Source organism: Bactrocera tryoni, chromosome 3, assembly GCF_016617805.1.
Source record: "Bactrocera tryoni isolate S06 chromosome 3, CSIRO_BtryS06_freeze2, whole genome shotgun sequence".
Lineage (NCBI taxonomy): Eukaryota > Metazoa > Arthropoda > Insecta > Diptera > Tephritidae > Bactrocera > Bactrocera tryoni.
The window spans coordinates 6,231,300-6,247,597 of NC_052501.1; the positions used below are offsets into that span (position 1 = coordinate 6,231,300).

The 16,298-nt window shown below is 38.5% G+C and overlaps 1 protein-coding gene across 1 annotated transcript; it reads left to right on the forward strand.

Annotated features, from left to right (window-relative positions):
- The first annotated feature begins 15,196 nt into the window (after positions 1-15,196).
- Positions 15,197-15,862, forward strand: LOC120772251 (glutathione S-transferase D1-like). Its single transcript, XM_040100753.1, has one exon. The coding sequence runs from the start codon at positions 15,197-15,199 to the stop codon at positions 15,860-15,862; it is 666 nt and encodes a 221-aa protein (XP_039956687.1).
- Positions 15,863-16,298: the final 436 nt, after the last annotated feature.

The window sequence follows — 16,298 nt, forward strand, 5'->3', positions numbered from 1 at the left end:
ACTCTATTGTTTAGTCTCTGAACCACCCCGTGCTCCTGCGGTCCTAGTCTCTAACTCGTTTGGAAGAAAAATTTACACGAATTCGGATTTTTTGTATTTGGTAACTCGATTTTCGCTTTTCAATCCTATTTTCGAATAAAATATTCGTTAACTTTTGAGTTGTAGAAATGTAAGTATTTATTCTGGCATAGGGTGTTACAACTTACCCATAATTATTAGATAGATTTGAATTTCGAAAAGAATACACCTTCGAATTGAGACACAGAATAGGGCCCCTGATAATGTTGATCCGTGTTAGAAGCTTTATTTTTGCAACTTCTGAAACGTTATCCCAAAACCCTCGACCGATTAATGTCATTCTTTTCCGGTACAGAGCCTGAAATTCGCATAAAATATGTTTCACTGTCTCCTCTTCTTCTATCTGCTCACAGCTTCTAAAATAATAATTTTATGCTGGCATATCAGCCAATTAGACAGTGATCTGTTTCCACACCTACTTCTTCTTCTTTATTGGTATAGACACCGTTTATGCGGTTATAGCCGAGTTTAAAACAACGCGCCAGTCGTTCTTCCTTTTAGCTGTTCGGCATCAATTGGAGATTCCAAGCGAAGCCAAATCCTTCGACATCTGATCTTTTCAATGGAGCAGAAGTCTTCCTCTTCTTGAGCTATGTTGTCGTATATACATACAAGCTCATAGCTCAACGAACTAACAGACAGCGGCTATGCTGGTTAGCTCTGAAAGTATTCGACGCAGTACCCACCGGGGGTACAGCTCATTGTTCCATCGAATGCGATATCCGCCGCTTCCAATGCACAAAGGACCATAAGTCTTCCGCAGAACCTTTCTCTCGAAAACTCGTAACGTCGACTCATCTGATGTTTTCATCGTCCATGGCTCTGCACCATATAGCAGGACGAGAATAATGAGTGACTTATAGAGTTTTGGCCTTTGTTCGTCGAGACAGGACTTTACTTGTCTATTGCCTACTTGAGTAGAATTATTCTGCGTTGGATTTCTAGGCTGACATTGTTGTTGGTGTAATATTGATTTCAAGATAAACGAAATTATTTACGACTTTGAAGTTAGGACTGACAACACTGACGTGGGCTTTTGCTTTGCTTCCTTATCAAGTCTGGAGAAAGCAGAACTAACCGCGCGGGTGTTCCTTCTCTGTTTAGTTCTGCAGCTCGAAGTATTTTCTCTAACAGTAGATTGAAGAAGTCCCAGGAGTAGGGAGTCGCCTTGTCTGAGTCCTCGAAGGTCCTTCCCGATCGTAACAGAGCTTGTTGTATTGCTCAACGTCAGTTTACACAACCGTATGAGCTTTTCGAGGATACTAAATTCAGACATACATAGCTGCATAAAGGCAGCTCCTTTTCGTGATGTCAAAAACAGTTTTGAAATCGACGAAGAGGTGATGTTTGTCAATACTCTTTTCACGGGTTGTCTTAGACCAAATATCCAGCTTGCCCAACAAATCTTAGCATTACTCCTATTTTCCAACAGATCTTCAAGCCAAAACCAAACCAAACAATACCAGTCTCGATCTCGCACTTTTTCAACTTGCATGCATCCGTAAAATGTTTGACGTCTGCCTACATTCATAATCTAATTTTTTGGGCAAAATGAAGGTCTTCATGGAGCTAGGAAAGACCTTTGTTCAATGAAGACTAAGTTCATCTGGTTGGTTAATAAAAATCACTGTTTTCCTGAAAGTCTTCCTCTTTTAAGTTTGTTTAAATTCTTCTAAATCCAACAACTCCGTCCGACGGCTTTTGCGTGCAATCAATATCGAGGCAATTCTTACAATCTGGCCAACTACTCTTTCTATTTTAATTATACGTTTTTGTCTGCCTTCCAAAGCTCTGCAGATCAAACGAGACCGCCGACAGCGCTGTGAGCACTCGTAAGTCGGCCATTGTTGAGTGCGCACAAATTAAGCACCTGAAACGAGATGAAAAAAATTGATCAGCCTTGAGAACCCAACAACGAACGGCTAGCTTCCATCTTGTGCACTGCGGCTTTCTTAGACTTGAAATGTACTTAGTACGCGCTGCACTTCGGCGAATGCATCTGCTGCCAAGTGGCTGAAAAACTATGCCAACAACAACAACAATGACACAAATGATAAGATCAGCAAATCGACGCAATGGCTGCGAGAGACCGCAAATGAATGGACCACTACACAGCGCTTTTCTAAGCACAGCAGCTGTTTTTTTCCTCATTATATCACAGTTGGCCGCAGGAATGACCATCTTGCTATTGCCACACTAAACGCCTTCAGCTTTGGCAGCGCCGCAAGTGTGCGCGTATCAGTCATACGTCCATCATTTTCCATGCCATTGTCAAGAGTAGATCAATCAAAAGGCGGCTGCGTCCGCGAAACGACGAGCATTACGCCGGCGCGCAAGTGGCGATTGCACCGGCCTGTGCGATGATGGTTGACAGGCAGCGACAGGTTGTTGCTGTTGTTGTTGCATAAAATGCCTTGCCGCAATAATGACCAATCGGAAGAATCTTAAATGCTCCATCCGCACGTTCATTCGAATATCCGGTCGCCGCAACTTTTCTGCACTCCAACTAACGGCGGCAAGCGATTGTCGGCGACGACAATTTAAGACCGACTCTCGGGCGATAAGTAAAAACTGAAATTAATTTCGAAATTTTTCGTGTTTGGTATTTCAACATTTGGTACTTTTTGCAGAGCTTTTGTTCTGCCGCTTCTCGAGTTGAATAAGTTGGTCAGTTGGTTGATTTATTTTTAATTCCTTTGTTCATAGCCGACATATGTACATATGTATGTAATTAAATATGTATAGTCGGTATATGTATATGTATGTATGTAAGAAAACATTTTGAATTGTACATATGTATATAGTATATACATGTACATACATAAATAGTTGACTTTGTCTGATGTATTAAATGAGTTAAAACGTTTTTTGGTTTCTTTTCTGTGAATCTTATCGGTTATAGTTACGCTCCTCTGGAGTGGGTAATTTCAATAATTTAGACGACTTGTCAGTTAGTTAATTTTTTTTAATTTACGGTCACTATTGAAATTTATTTGAGGTTAGGACACGCCTATCTTTTTCTTTACGGTTATAGCCCAGATTACAACAGCGCGTCAGTTGTTTCTTCTTTTCATAATTTCTTAGACCCGGCGGGTACTGCGTCGAATACTTTCAGAGCTGGAGCGTTTTCATCCATTCGGACGACATGACCAAGCCAGCGTAGACGCTGTCTCTTAATTCGCTGAACTATGACAATGTTGTCGTATATCTCGTACAGCTCATCATTTCATCGACTGCGGTATTCGCCGTTGCCAATGCGCAAAGGACCATAAATCATCCGCAGAACTTTTCTTTCGAAAACTCGTAACGCCGACTCTTCAGATGTTGTCATCGTCCATGCCTCTGCACCGTATAGCAGGACGGAGATGATGAGGGACTTGATTAATTTGGACTTTGTTCGTCAAAACAGGACTTTACTTCTCAACTGCCCACTAAGTCCGAACTAGCACCTGTTCGCAAGAGGTATTCTGCGTTAGACTTCGAAGCACATTGGTGTTGGTGTTTATGCTGGTTTCAAGATAGGCGAAATTATCTACAACTTCGAAATTATGACTGGGAGCTAAGTCGCGAGTGTGACGACTGCTTGTAGATATTTCGTTTAGCCCTCGTTCACTATCAGACCCATTTGCTTGGCATTTAAAGGAACATTACCGAAATTCCTTGTGCAAGCATCAAAAATAGTAGAGGATTTACAAGACTTGACTTGAATATTAAAACAAAAAACAGCGTTGAGTAGTAATAGCAAAAAAGATGCTTAACAACGTAGCTTACTTTCATCAAATGCATTATGGCGAGATGTGGTTTTGAGAATAGGCTGCGATGCTGTCCAGCAATCTATTAAATGACGCTCCAAAAATGAGCCGAAATCGAAAAAGACTGCAAAGATGATCAAAAAACAAGGTAATATTCATGTTGGTATTGTAACTATTGTAACGGCAGAAATCATCTCTGAAGTAATTTTTCAGGAATTTTACCGAGTTTACTATTGTCCTTGGCCGGATAAAAAACCCGTGTGCGTTCCGGTTGCAAATACCCGACTGTCATAGGAACGGCTTCTTTGATTTTGATTACTGTGGTATGATTCACAATGACTTCGATCCTTAGGGTCGAATGGTCAAAAAGGAATATTACTAGGCCATTTTGATGCATATAATTGTGAAGCAATTGTCCTTAAACGCCCAAATTTTGGGTAGGAAGTTCATGGATTTTCACCATTTTACTGCGCTGACACATTCTAGCATGATTTTGACTAACCTTCTGGTGAAACAGGAAAGGCGTATCATCGTTCAAGCACGGTATTCGCCAGATGTTGTTCGCTGTGACTTTTTTCTGCTTTCGAAACTGAAAAGTCCACTTGGCCATGAGTCCATTGAAGCCATTAAAAGTCACTTGCTGAAGGCAATTAAGGCCATCCCACTCGAGGCTTATACAAATGTATGGAAAAATAGGATTAAGCGTTGGCTCGCTTATATTTGCTGAGAATAAGCCTGTTTTGAAGGCGATAATAATGATTTGTAAAAAAATACCTGAAAAAGTGATCAAACCTTATCACTTGGTATGCCTCTGCCCATATATTCTTCTATCTAAGTATGATCGACAAATATTGTCATGAATTATAAAACTAACGTCTCCATTAAATTACTATATCCAACCAATTAATAATATGTTTATGAGCATACTAATATATGTATGTAAGTATAAAGAAGGGTGATCTAATCGATATCAAGTTGTGCTACTGTCGTATAATAAACATAACAGTATTTTAATTTCGTATGCAAATTTAGTTTAGCCACAATTTTACAAGCATTCAGCGCTAAATGAAGCAGATAACCCAAAGGCCGACTGGATAAATAGAAATGCATGAAAGCAAATTCAACACTTAGCCCTTGCATTGCAGGGCAACCCCTTAGCGGCTACAATAATAAATAAATAAATGAAAAATATTAATGATTAAATGCCTAACATTGTGCAGAAACCAGAACGAATGGACACAACAACATTTTAATTAGCGCTGACATGTCGTTTTATGTGTTGTAAATATGTGTAATTAAAAATGTACGCTTCGCAGTTGAGCGACAATCGTAGATTAAGGAACAGGAGTGGACGTTGCGCCCATGCGCTTGCCACCTAATGATGGCGCGAAGTCGCCGCAACCAAATGCAACGCAGCGGTAAATCATTTTAGACGAGTACTTAAGCCAACAAACTGGATATTAGATGCGCACAGATAATGGTCAATGGGAAAATATTAAATTTATTTGAGTGGCAAACGTGTTTCCGGAGGAATGCAACGCTTTGGTCGAGGACAAAAAGGACATTCTTGCAACTTGCAACCGCTGCGGTGTTGGCGATGGCGATGGCGGCGCTGTTGGCACCTGGTTACAAACCGCGATGGTATCCTAAACTATTAATTTTCACTACACGCCCCAAACAGCGTTGACCATGTCAACACTTTAACTCTTTCGTTTGTCCCCGTTATGCTTTTGCATGCTAATATATACGCGACTGTATGTGAGCGTGTGTGTGTGTAGGTTAGTGCATCTTTTTGGTAATAAAAATTCCAGACGCTGCTTATCGTGATCGTCCTTTTTAAAACTGTCAGCATATACAAGTCAATGGGCAGGACACTTCGTGCGCAAAGGACATCAGATCTATGTATGTACATCTGTGTGTATGTGTGTGTAAGTAAGCGGCTGTTAAGAAATGAAAATTCAGCTTAATGAAAAGACCATAAAACAAAGGCGAAATTAAGTTGGTGGACCCAAAGGAATGTTTATTATTTAGACAAAGCATTAAAAGCGTGGAGGGAGAATTCAGATATTCGCTTGTGTATTTGTGTGTGCTAAGAGCAAAGTGAACGGGTTAAAGCATAGGAAACTGAATCACTAAGTTAAAAACTCACTTCTTTTTATTTGCTTTGAGCAGAGTTGAAGTACGCCTTTATATTTGAGTGGAGAAAAAAAGGGTTGCAGGTGAGCGAATCGCCTCAGGTGTGCGAAAGCAGAAGCAGTAGTTGATATAGCGGTATGAAGTTTTCATAAAAACTAGGAATTCTTGCACATCCCACTTATTTATTTACTATTAATTCTATTTATTTTAATAGAAGGTGATCAAAGCAAGGTACGAATATAGAAAATTTAAATTTAAAAACTTCGAAAGCTTTAGTGCAACTAAATTCTTTAAACTCTACACCCCCTAAAAACATATGCATGCATACGAGTATAATTTCATCCAAATCAAATCCGCTAAAACAATTTGTGTCTCGGCAACGCTTTAAAAAGCTTTAAGACACCGCTCAGTCAGCCAGTAAACCGTTTGCTCGTTGAATGAAAGTGAAATTAAATAATTTGTCTTTTTAATTTTGCAATAAATTCTCAAGTGTCTACCCACTCCGCCATGTAAGCCTGCTCCTCCCCAGCCAAGTACACAACACTCATTACCACCCTGTTTTGCCTTATTGTCAGCTCTCGTATTAGAGTTCTTTTATAATCTTTTATTTGGTTGAATATGGTTCACAGCGCAGTAATATCATCTCCGATGTTGTTGGAACAAAGCTTAAAGTCATCAGTGTGTCAGCAATAAACACACGCTTCTGCCTGCTATTATCACCATCATCACCATAGATGTAGAATAGTAATAATAGCTGAAACCAGAAGCGTGCCAAAATCACTTGGCAACGCGGCACAGTGGTGAGCTGCTATGAGATTTATATAGAGAATGCAACGAGTTTGCTTGAAATTCTGTGTTTCCAATGAAATGACAGCTACGAAATCGTTGAAGATTTTGTAGAAGTGTTTTGGAGAGACTACTTTATCCGGCACACAAATAATTGAGCATTCAGAGAAGGCGTGAAGTCATCGAAAACTTGTCTCATATGATTTGTTTCTGCCTCTGCTAAGATTTGAAAAAGTTAAAGAAACAGTGCTTTAAAAACATTATGTTGCCATCAAAGAGGTAGCAGAGCATCTTAATATGGCAATAATCGTAACAGTGATAGACTCGTGCCAAAAGATCGGAATCTTGTACAAAAATGGCATAGAAAAAAGATCGCAAAAGAAATATCTTATATAGCTAAAGACCCTACATTCATCAAATGGATTATTACTGCTGACGAGATGTGGGCTTATGAACATGGCATTGAATCTCTTCAACAATCAAAGGAATGACCCTCCAAAAATGAACCGAAGCAAAAAAAATAAAATTTTCTGACGGCTGTAAAGGCCATTTGAAAAGAGATAACAAACATTTGTTTTAAAATGCATGAAATATCCGGGTTCTCTCCGGTTACGTAGACCCGACTGTCATGAGGACGGACCATATTTGATCAGATGATACGGTTAGATTACCCAAATAACTGCCTTTACCGTATAAAATCATTTCCGGTTGTTGGTGGAATCAACTGAGACTCTCCTTCTAGTTTGTGGTGTCCAAGTTGATTTTTTTTCGAAAAATTCCCGGAAAGCAAAACCTTTTGCAAAATAATTTCATGCTGCCTCTGAACAGCTAATAGATTTAATAAGTAGTATTTTTTTATGTTTATTAAAAAAGGGTGCCTGGAAAATACCACGATTACGGGCCTGTCTCGAAAACGCTTCTATATATGTATATCTAACCGGATTTAAGGCTTTTTGCTCAAACGGCCTTCACCTTTCACTCAAATAGTCAAATGGTCAGATCGACCAAAAGTGTTACAGGTCCATTATATAACAGCAATATTTCTAATTTCTAAGCCACTGTGCCAACACCAATTTATCGCTCACTCAAGATATACATACATACTTAAATATTAGTTCTTCACAACACACCACAAATGCACTACGAAACATATTGAATATATGAATAGGAAAATATATAGAAATGGACGGACCGCTGAATAAGGGCGCTTCGATGTTTGGCACTTGTGCGACCCCATGAATGCAAAATACAAATTAAAGATGATATGGCAATCAGCAATAAGCGTTTTTATTAAATTCACCAAACACCCGAATCCTTGCGGGGAACACAAGCGTAACACAACAACAAGACAAGTGCGCCCAGTTTCTATTAGGCCACATTATTTGTTCGTGTGGCCGTGTGCCGATCAGCCCAGTAAGTTTGTTTGTGTGCTCATAAACACCCGCGAAATCCGTTCACCCTCCCTGGAGGCAATATAAAAGCACTTCTACGGCACTCGCCCATAATCATTTACAAACAAATTTCATCACTAACCCGCCAATATGTCCATTTATACTTGGATACTCTTTTTTTAATATCCTCGTGCCATTGCTTTGTTCCTCGTTTAATGTGAATATTGCCGTCGCGTGGAAGCGTTTAAATCGTGCAGAAGACCGTTAATCCTTGTGTTGAAAATCGTATTGTTGGCAAATTACCATCCTCCGCGATATCCCGTATCCCCGTGTCTTGCCTTACACTTCACCGTAGAACACTCTTTGAAGGCAGTCACGTACATACATACATATGTACACAGATACCCGCCGTACGTTAACAAATGAAAGGGTGTCAGCTTAGCTGACTTTTGATATTGCCAAGGATATTATTTACAGCGAAACATATTAGAACAGCCAAAAAATGTCAAATGATTTTTCGGAAAGAACGATCGAATGAATGAAATGAAGTGGAGCGTACACTGAGAACAAAAAGAATCAAAAATCCAAATTATGTATATTTCAAAACCAAGAATCAATTTCCAAAATCTTTCTTTTTTTGATAAATCCTTCCAAGCATATCGTCCATATATCAGGAATAGAAATCGGTGGACTGGTCTTCTAATTCTTGAGTAATGCATGCATTGAGGGCCTTCCTTGCTAACGAACGAGCGGCTGGTGCGTTGTCTCCGAGCACCTGCAGAGTCAGGACAAAGATTTTCGCGCAACGTGTTTCTGTGAGTGGTGCAAGCCGAGAATGCAGCGTTCGTTAGAGCAGAGGTACGCGATTAAATTCTGTGTGAAACTCGGCAAATCTGCGACAGAGACGTTTGATATGATCTAGCAGGCTTACCAGATGTTGCTTTAGCAAGAAGTGGTGTGTTTCGATGGCACCAGACTTTTTTGGAGCGCTGGGAAGAGGGCGCTGATGAAGACCGTGCTGGGAGACCTGCGACTTCAGCAAACACCAACTATGTGAATCGTGTGCGCAAAGGTTTGAACTCTGACCGTCGACTAAGTATTCGTTTAATTGCCCAGATGTTAAATTTATCAAAATCTGTGGTTCTGTATGTGGTAACGGAGCACTTGAACATGCGCTGGGTGTGCGCGAAGATGGTCCAAAGAGTGCTCCTTTCTTGTGAACAGCTACTTAACCAAGGCCGCCATCCCAACGCCTCCGCAGGCGCCCTGCAGCCCAGATGTGGCCCGCCGGACTTATTTTGTTTTCAGGCAGGAAAAGGCAAGCATTTTGAGACGACAGAGGGGATCCAAGCAGTTTGCACCTTGGCTCGCAAGGCTATTCCGAAGAATGCCTTTGGTGACACCTTCAATGCTTGGAAATCGCACTGTCAGCGCTGCATTGACGCAATTTTTTTAAATCGACTCAGTGTTATTACTTTCCGGACAAATCCTGTAGAATGGGACCTTTTCGGAAAACGAAAATTACCGCAAGATCCTCATATAACCTTAAAGTCCGCTCAGTGTAGCCAAATCTTATACAGAAGTCCGCTTCAATTGCCGATGTCTTTTACCACTTTAACTTCGATTTGGTGCGTACCAAACTTTCTCGACCCTTGATTGTTGTAAGTTGTTGTCATTATTGTTGTTGCAAGTAATGCGAGATTTGGCAAATGAGCAGCGGAGAAATGAAAAATGACAATTGTAAATAGTCACGACCGAAACAATGCGCAGCGATTACCCAACACAGCGTCAGCTTTCCAAGGATCTCGAGCTCTGAAGATTGAGCGACAGCGTGACTGAGCGACAATTTACATTGTGCGAGGTCACCTCATCTTCCGGCGCATTGTCAGCCACCGAATGCTGCCCAAGCAGGGTAGTTGTCGAATATTGGCTTGCGACTACTGCTTTTGATTATGTTGATATGTGGGCTGGTCGCCGGCTGGCGCAAGCAATTTCGCATGCTACGGGTCCTGCCTGCAAGTGCCGGGTGGGAGGATGTGAAATGAATGAAATGTGAAATTAAATGATAAAAGATGCTCTAATGCACATACACACACAACAACAACAACATGTGAAGAGCAAAGCGGGCGGGGGTGCATGTGCGTGCGCATGTGTGTATACGTGACGCAGCGTGCTTGAAGGGGAGTTGCGGCGTACGCATGGACCGACCGTGCCAAAGGTCGTTGAGCACCTGTTTTATTAAAAAGCAAATAAACGTCGACGAGTGTCTGCGGAGCAGCATTGTGAGCGCACGCCAAGTGAGGGACATCGAGCAGCGTACAAGGACATCGAGCTTCAATTGATGTTCGCCAAGGGTTTGGGCTGTCAAGTGGTGGTCGCTTGTATAGCATAATAATTGTGCATATTTGGCTTTTTAATAAAACCTAATCGTCATGGCATCGCTTCATCAACGCACAGCGTCCGGGTGTTAGGCGGTGGCAGTAGAGCGGAGCGAGTTCACAGTGAGGGGTGTGTCGAGTGTGGTTTGGGCTGACATATGTAGATGTGTATGTATGTAAGTATGTGTACTACACGTAGTTGGGCAATGAAATTTAATTAAATTTCTAAACACTTGATATATCTGTATATGTACATAATTACGCATATACATATGTATGTATGTATACAGATATGTATGCATTTAGATTTGTAGTTATGTATATGCGTTAGCACACACCTGTAAGTTGATTTCTACTATATGTACTCGTATATGTAAATTTACAAATTAAATATATTTATGTTCTTTGAGTGGTGTAAGTCTTTGTTTAAACTCAATCGAAAAATTTGAGGGTGAACGGACACGTGATTTTTATTATTTATCTCTTATTTAAGTAAAAAATAATTTGGATTTGATTTTTAATTCAATAAGGTTGAACTTTTATTACGCCCAAAATTAATTAGTTATCAATCTAATAAAATGAAAAATAACGCACACACACGCACAAAATTTCGAATGCACCAAAGCAATAAAACTCTTTGCCAAACATTTTTTTTTTTCATACAAGAACTTGATTTTGATCGGTCAGTTTTTAAAGCAACTTTATGTTTTAGTGATCTGATCTGCACAGTTTATTCGGAGATAGTAGCGTGACCTTGGAAAATATTTTAATCCAAAATAAATATCAATCAAAGTCCGCAGACATTAAAATGTCTGTATCTTTAGAATAGCTTACAGGGCATAGGAAAGAAAGTACCAGTAAATTGTAAATAAAACGCAAACTATTTAATTATTCGTCAATACTTATTTTTTCGCCTGCAAAGTAATCCCCATCAGATGTAATACACTTAGGCCAACGTTTTTGCCAGACCTCGAAACATTTTTCATAAGAACTTTTTGGGATTGCCTGCAGCTCCTTCAGCGAAATTTGTTTTATCTCTTCAATCGACTGGAAACAATTTCAGTCTGGGAAACAAGAAAAAATCACACGGAGCCAAATCTGGTGAATACGGTGGTTGATCGATGGTATTTATAGCGCTTTTGTCTTTAAATTCGCTCACAAACGCGGCTCGATGTGATGGTGTATTATCATCGTGTAAAATCCATGAATTGTTTTTCCACAATTCCAATCGTTTTCGACAGATGTCCTCACGCAAACGCCTCAATATGGTCAAAAAGATATAAAATATAAAATAACACAATGGTCCCTCCGAATTAGAAATAAAAATTACCATCACCTTGATTTTTATGTTTTTTTTTTTGGTTTCTGCTCGTTTTTCCCCTCCATTGCGATGATTATTGACTTTTGTGTATGTCAAATCTATAAATTCATGCCTCATCGACAGTTATAATGCTCTCCATGAATGTATTATCAAAATTCGCACGATCAAGTATGTCCAAAGAAACCTGTTTAAGGTATTCTTTTTGAAAAATGATCAGCTTAATCGGGACGAGTCGAGCAATAACGGACTTCATACCTAAAATAACCACCAAAATTATTTGGACGGACTCGCGTAAGATGTTGAATTCTCTTGCCATCTCTCTAATCCTTGTCTGAAATTTTTCAAGCACCACATCCTTCACTTAATATTAATATTTTCATCAGTTGAAAAAGTCGATGTCTACAACGATCTTTCGACCGTCTTTGGAGGCTATGTACCACTCGTAGGCTTGTGTTTTTGATAAAACTGAATCACCGTAAGCCTTTTCCAACATTCGCAAAGATTTCGCAGACGAAATTTCTTTAGAAATACAAAACTTGAGATAAATTCCATATTTTTAACGATTGTAAAAATCGCAATGTAATACTGAGATAGATCGCGCTCAATCAGCAATTAAGGACAGTCCTACCAATACCCATTGAATTTAATTTACAATTCCCGTTCACGGCGTTCAACTTGAAATAATTTGTGTGGTCAACTTGAAAGCAAGCTCTTGATCGTTTAACCGCAGCGATACGAAATTTATTTCGACAACTATTTAATGTCAATTAGTACAAAAAATGAAAAGACTGATAACCCGGTTCGATAAAAATTTTTTACTTTGATTCTTTTTAAACCCTTTTAATGTGTTTACATTTTTTATACGTCAATCAACCAATGCTCTAACATTTTTTTGTTTGTATATATTAGGTAATTTATATACATATATCTAAACATTTTGATTTTGGAAAGATAAATTATGGGTTTTAACGAATAAACAGTAAATAAAATTCACAATTATTTTTTATACTCTTGCAACATGTTGCCACAGAGTATACTAGTTTTGTCATAAATCAATAACTAAATGCGTCAGAGATATTAAATTTTCGAATAGTGCCTTTAAAGTATTTCATCTGAGGTCATAATCGGACCATAACTAGTCAAGCCCCCAGATAGCGGAAATGTGAATGGCTGAAGTTTTACCAAAAATATCGTTTAATACGTGAGATATATAATTGAAATTAACATATACATATGTAACTCATATCAGAATTTTCAAATATCCGGTTGACTCTTATAGATTGTAGATGTTATAAGGTATCTTAATAAAACTGAGGAAGCATCTGTTTCTGTTAATAGTAAACGATTTTCAAACTTTCGATTAGCCTTATACCGGTCAATTAGTAAGATATCTTCACAAAATTATGTATTAAAGGTTTAGCGCTGAACATGAATGGACTTGGTCCAGACTTTGGTGTTAATCTAATATCATCAATCTCGATCTTCTAGGTGACGTTTTGCACACCAACTCAATGTAACCTCTTCGTTTAAATTTATGTCAGATATATGTATATACATATCTCACTTGAGGATGATTTTAATAATACTAATTTATTTTTTTATGCAGTGTTGTCAACACCTGAAGGTATTTTCCCGGCTAGAACTTAGTACTTGGGAAGTTTAAAATGGATTGTATGTGAGATGTGTGATATAGTTGTCCGATCTGGCCGATTCCGACAATAGAATATCAAAATGTATTAAATTTCAAAAGCTGACGAAGAAATAATTACAATAACAAAAAATTAAAATTCACTTAAAACTGACTGGTTTGTAACCGGTTTTAGGCCCACATTCTCTTAGGCAAAGTGGTTCAGAACGATCCATAGAGCATTTCCCTTATATGCGATTTTATAGAAAGTAATCGATCCGCTCTAGTGCACGTGATATTTCTTCAAAATCCATATCAGACAAATATGTACGATATGATTATCAACAATGGTTTCTATATCTTGAGTATTTATGTATGTACATATGTATAGTATATACAAGGTGCGTTTCAAAGTAAACAGGACTTTTTGAATCTAGTGAGTTTATCGATTGTCCAGTGAGAATTTCATGACATTTCATCGATTGGAAATGAAGTTATTGCGTTTTAAGTGTCAGTATGTTTCGAACAAAGAGCCAACATTAAATTTTGTTTTAAAATAGGTAAAACTTTTACCGAAACGTTTCAATTGATGAAACATGTTGTTTATGGCGATGATTGTCTATCCCGTAGCAGAGTGCACGCGTGGTTTCAACGTTTTCAAAGTGGTCGTGAGGACATAAATGACGATCAACATGTGGGCCAATAAAAATTCGTGATCACCGGAAATTCCATCGAAACTGTGCGTGAGTTCATCAAAAATCAGCCAACAAATCACATTTTAACCATTAACCACTCCCCGTATTCAGCTGATATGGCAGCGTGCGACTTCTTCCTTTTCGTAAAAATGCGATCTTAACCAATTTCGGCACATAACATTCTTCTGATATTCCCACGCTACTCTGCGAAAAAGAAACTACGCCTAGTTTCCATATAACACAACTTTAAATTCCATTAAGGTATTCCATCTCAGGTCGAAATCGGACCATAACTATTCAAGCCCGCTGATACCGGAAATATGAACCCCAGATCTGATATAGTAGTCTGATCTGGCCGATTTCGATAAATGATCTATAGAATATCAAAATGTATTAAATTTCAAAAGATGACGAAGAAATTTTTATAATACCGAAAACTTAAACTTCACTTAAAAAATCACTGCCTCGAAACCGGTATACCCATATGCTCTCAGGTAAAGTTGTTCAGAATGATCCATAGAGCATTTCCCTTATATGCGATTTAATAGAAAATAATCGAACCGCTCTAGTGCATGCGATATTTGTTCAAAATCCATATCAGACAAAATATGTACGACATGATTATCAACAATGGTTTTTATGTATTGAGTACTTATATACATACGTACACACATATACAAAGTGAATACTAAATATGATAACCAAGTGATAACTACTCTTGGCAAAGGGCAGAAAGGGTAAACATTTTGCATAAAAAGCATAAATATTTGACGCTAAATGCAAGAATTGAGGAGAACATTTCTTTCACTTTCTTACCGTTATTGATCACACAAAGCTTGTGAGAACATATTGAAATTTCGAGCACGATTAGAATAATCTTATCAATCTAATCAATCTAATTCACACAAACCGCAGCGGCCGGTCAGCAAGTTCTTCATAAACGATAAATCAGGTGTGTTATTCAGTTAGTTGTTAGAACAACCTCGACAATAACATAACGTTTTTTAACAGTTAAAAAAAAAATTAAAAAAAATGGGAAAAATTGATTTGTACGCAATTGGTGGAAGCGCGCCGAGTCGAGCTGTTTTACTAACTTTGAAAGCATTGAATGTGCCCTTCGAATACAAACTTGTCAACTTATTGACTGGTGAGAATCGATCACCGGAATATCTCGCCATTAATCCACATGGCACAGTACCAACTTTAGTTGACGACGGAGAAATACTCACTGATTCCCATGCTATTATTACATATGTGGTAGACAAATACGGTACTGACGACTCACTATATCCAAAGGATCTAGTCCTTCGCGCCAAAGTCAACCAAGTTTTATTCTATGAAGCCACCGTGGTTTTCGATCGCACATTCCTCACGATTAGCAAAGCTGTATTTAATAACAACAATGTGATTCCGTTTGCCAAAATTGATGCCATTTATAAGGTATATGAGCAGCTGGAAGGTTTCCTGCAAGCACATCCATACGTGGCTGGCGAACAGCTAACGGTTGCCGATTTCTCACTCGTGGCTACGGTAACAGCCTTATTTACTTACGCCGAACTCGATACGGGTAAATATCCGAAAATCCATGAATGGGTTAGGCGACTGGAGGAGCTGCCGTACTATGCCGAAGCAAATGGTGCTGGATTGAAGCAATATCGTGATCTTGTAAAAGCAATTGGTTTTAAGGTGTTGCGTTAATTTAAAAAAAAGGAAAATAAAATAAAAACGCTGTGACTAATAAGTGGAAAAATTTATTTAAATATTATATCAATAAATAAATAAGTATACATTTATCTTTGAAAGTGTGACCTGGAACTAAAATTCATATTTTCTATGTTCATTAGTTGTGAGTTACAAAAATATAAGTATTGACTTAAAATTAAGTCCATAGTCCACATAATAACTTATATACATACCTAGATACATATGTACATACATATATATTTCCATGTAAAAATTATCTACAATTTTTTGGGTTTGATAGCGCTTTTTCGATTTTTTTCACTGAGGATAGATACCCAGCAACTACCGAAATTCCAAACAATTGATAGAAATTAGCGTGGAAACTAACACATATGCACATACCGTGAAACTCACATCTTACTCTTACTAAGAATGCTTACTAAGAATGCTT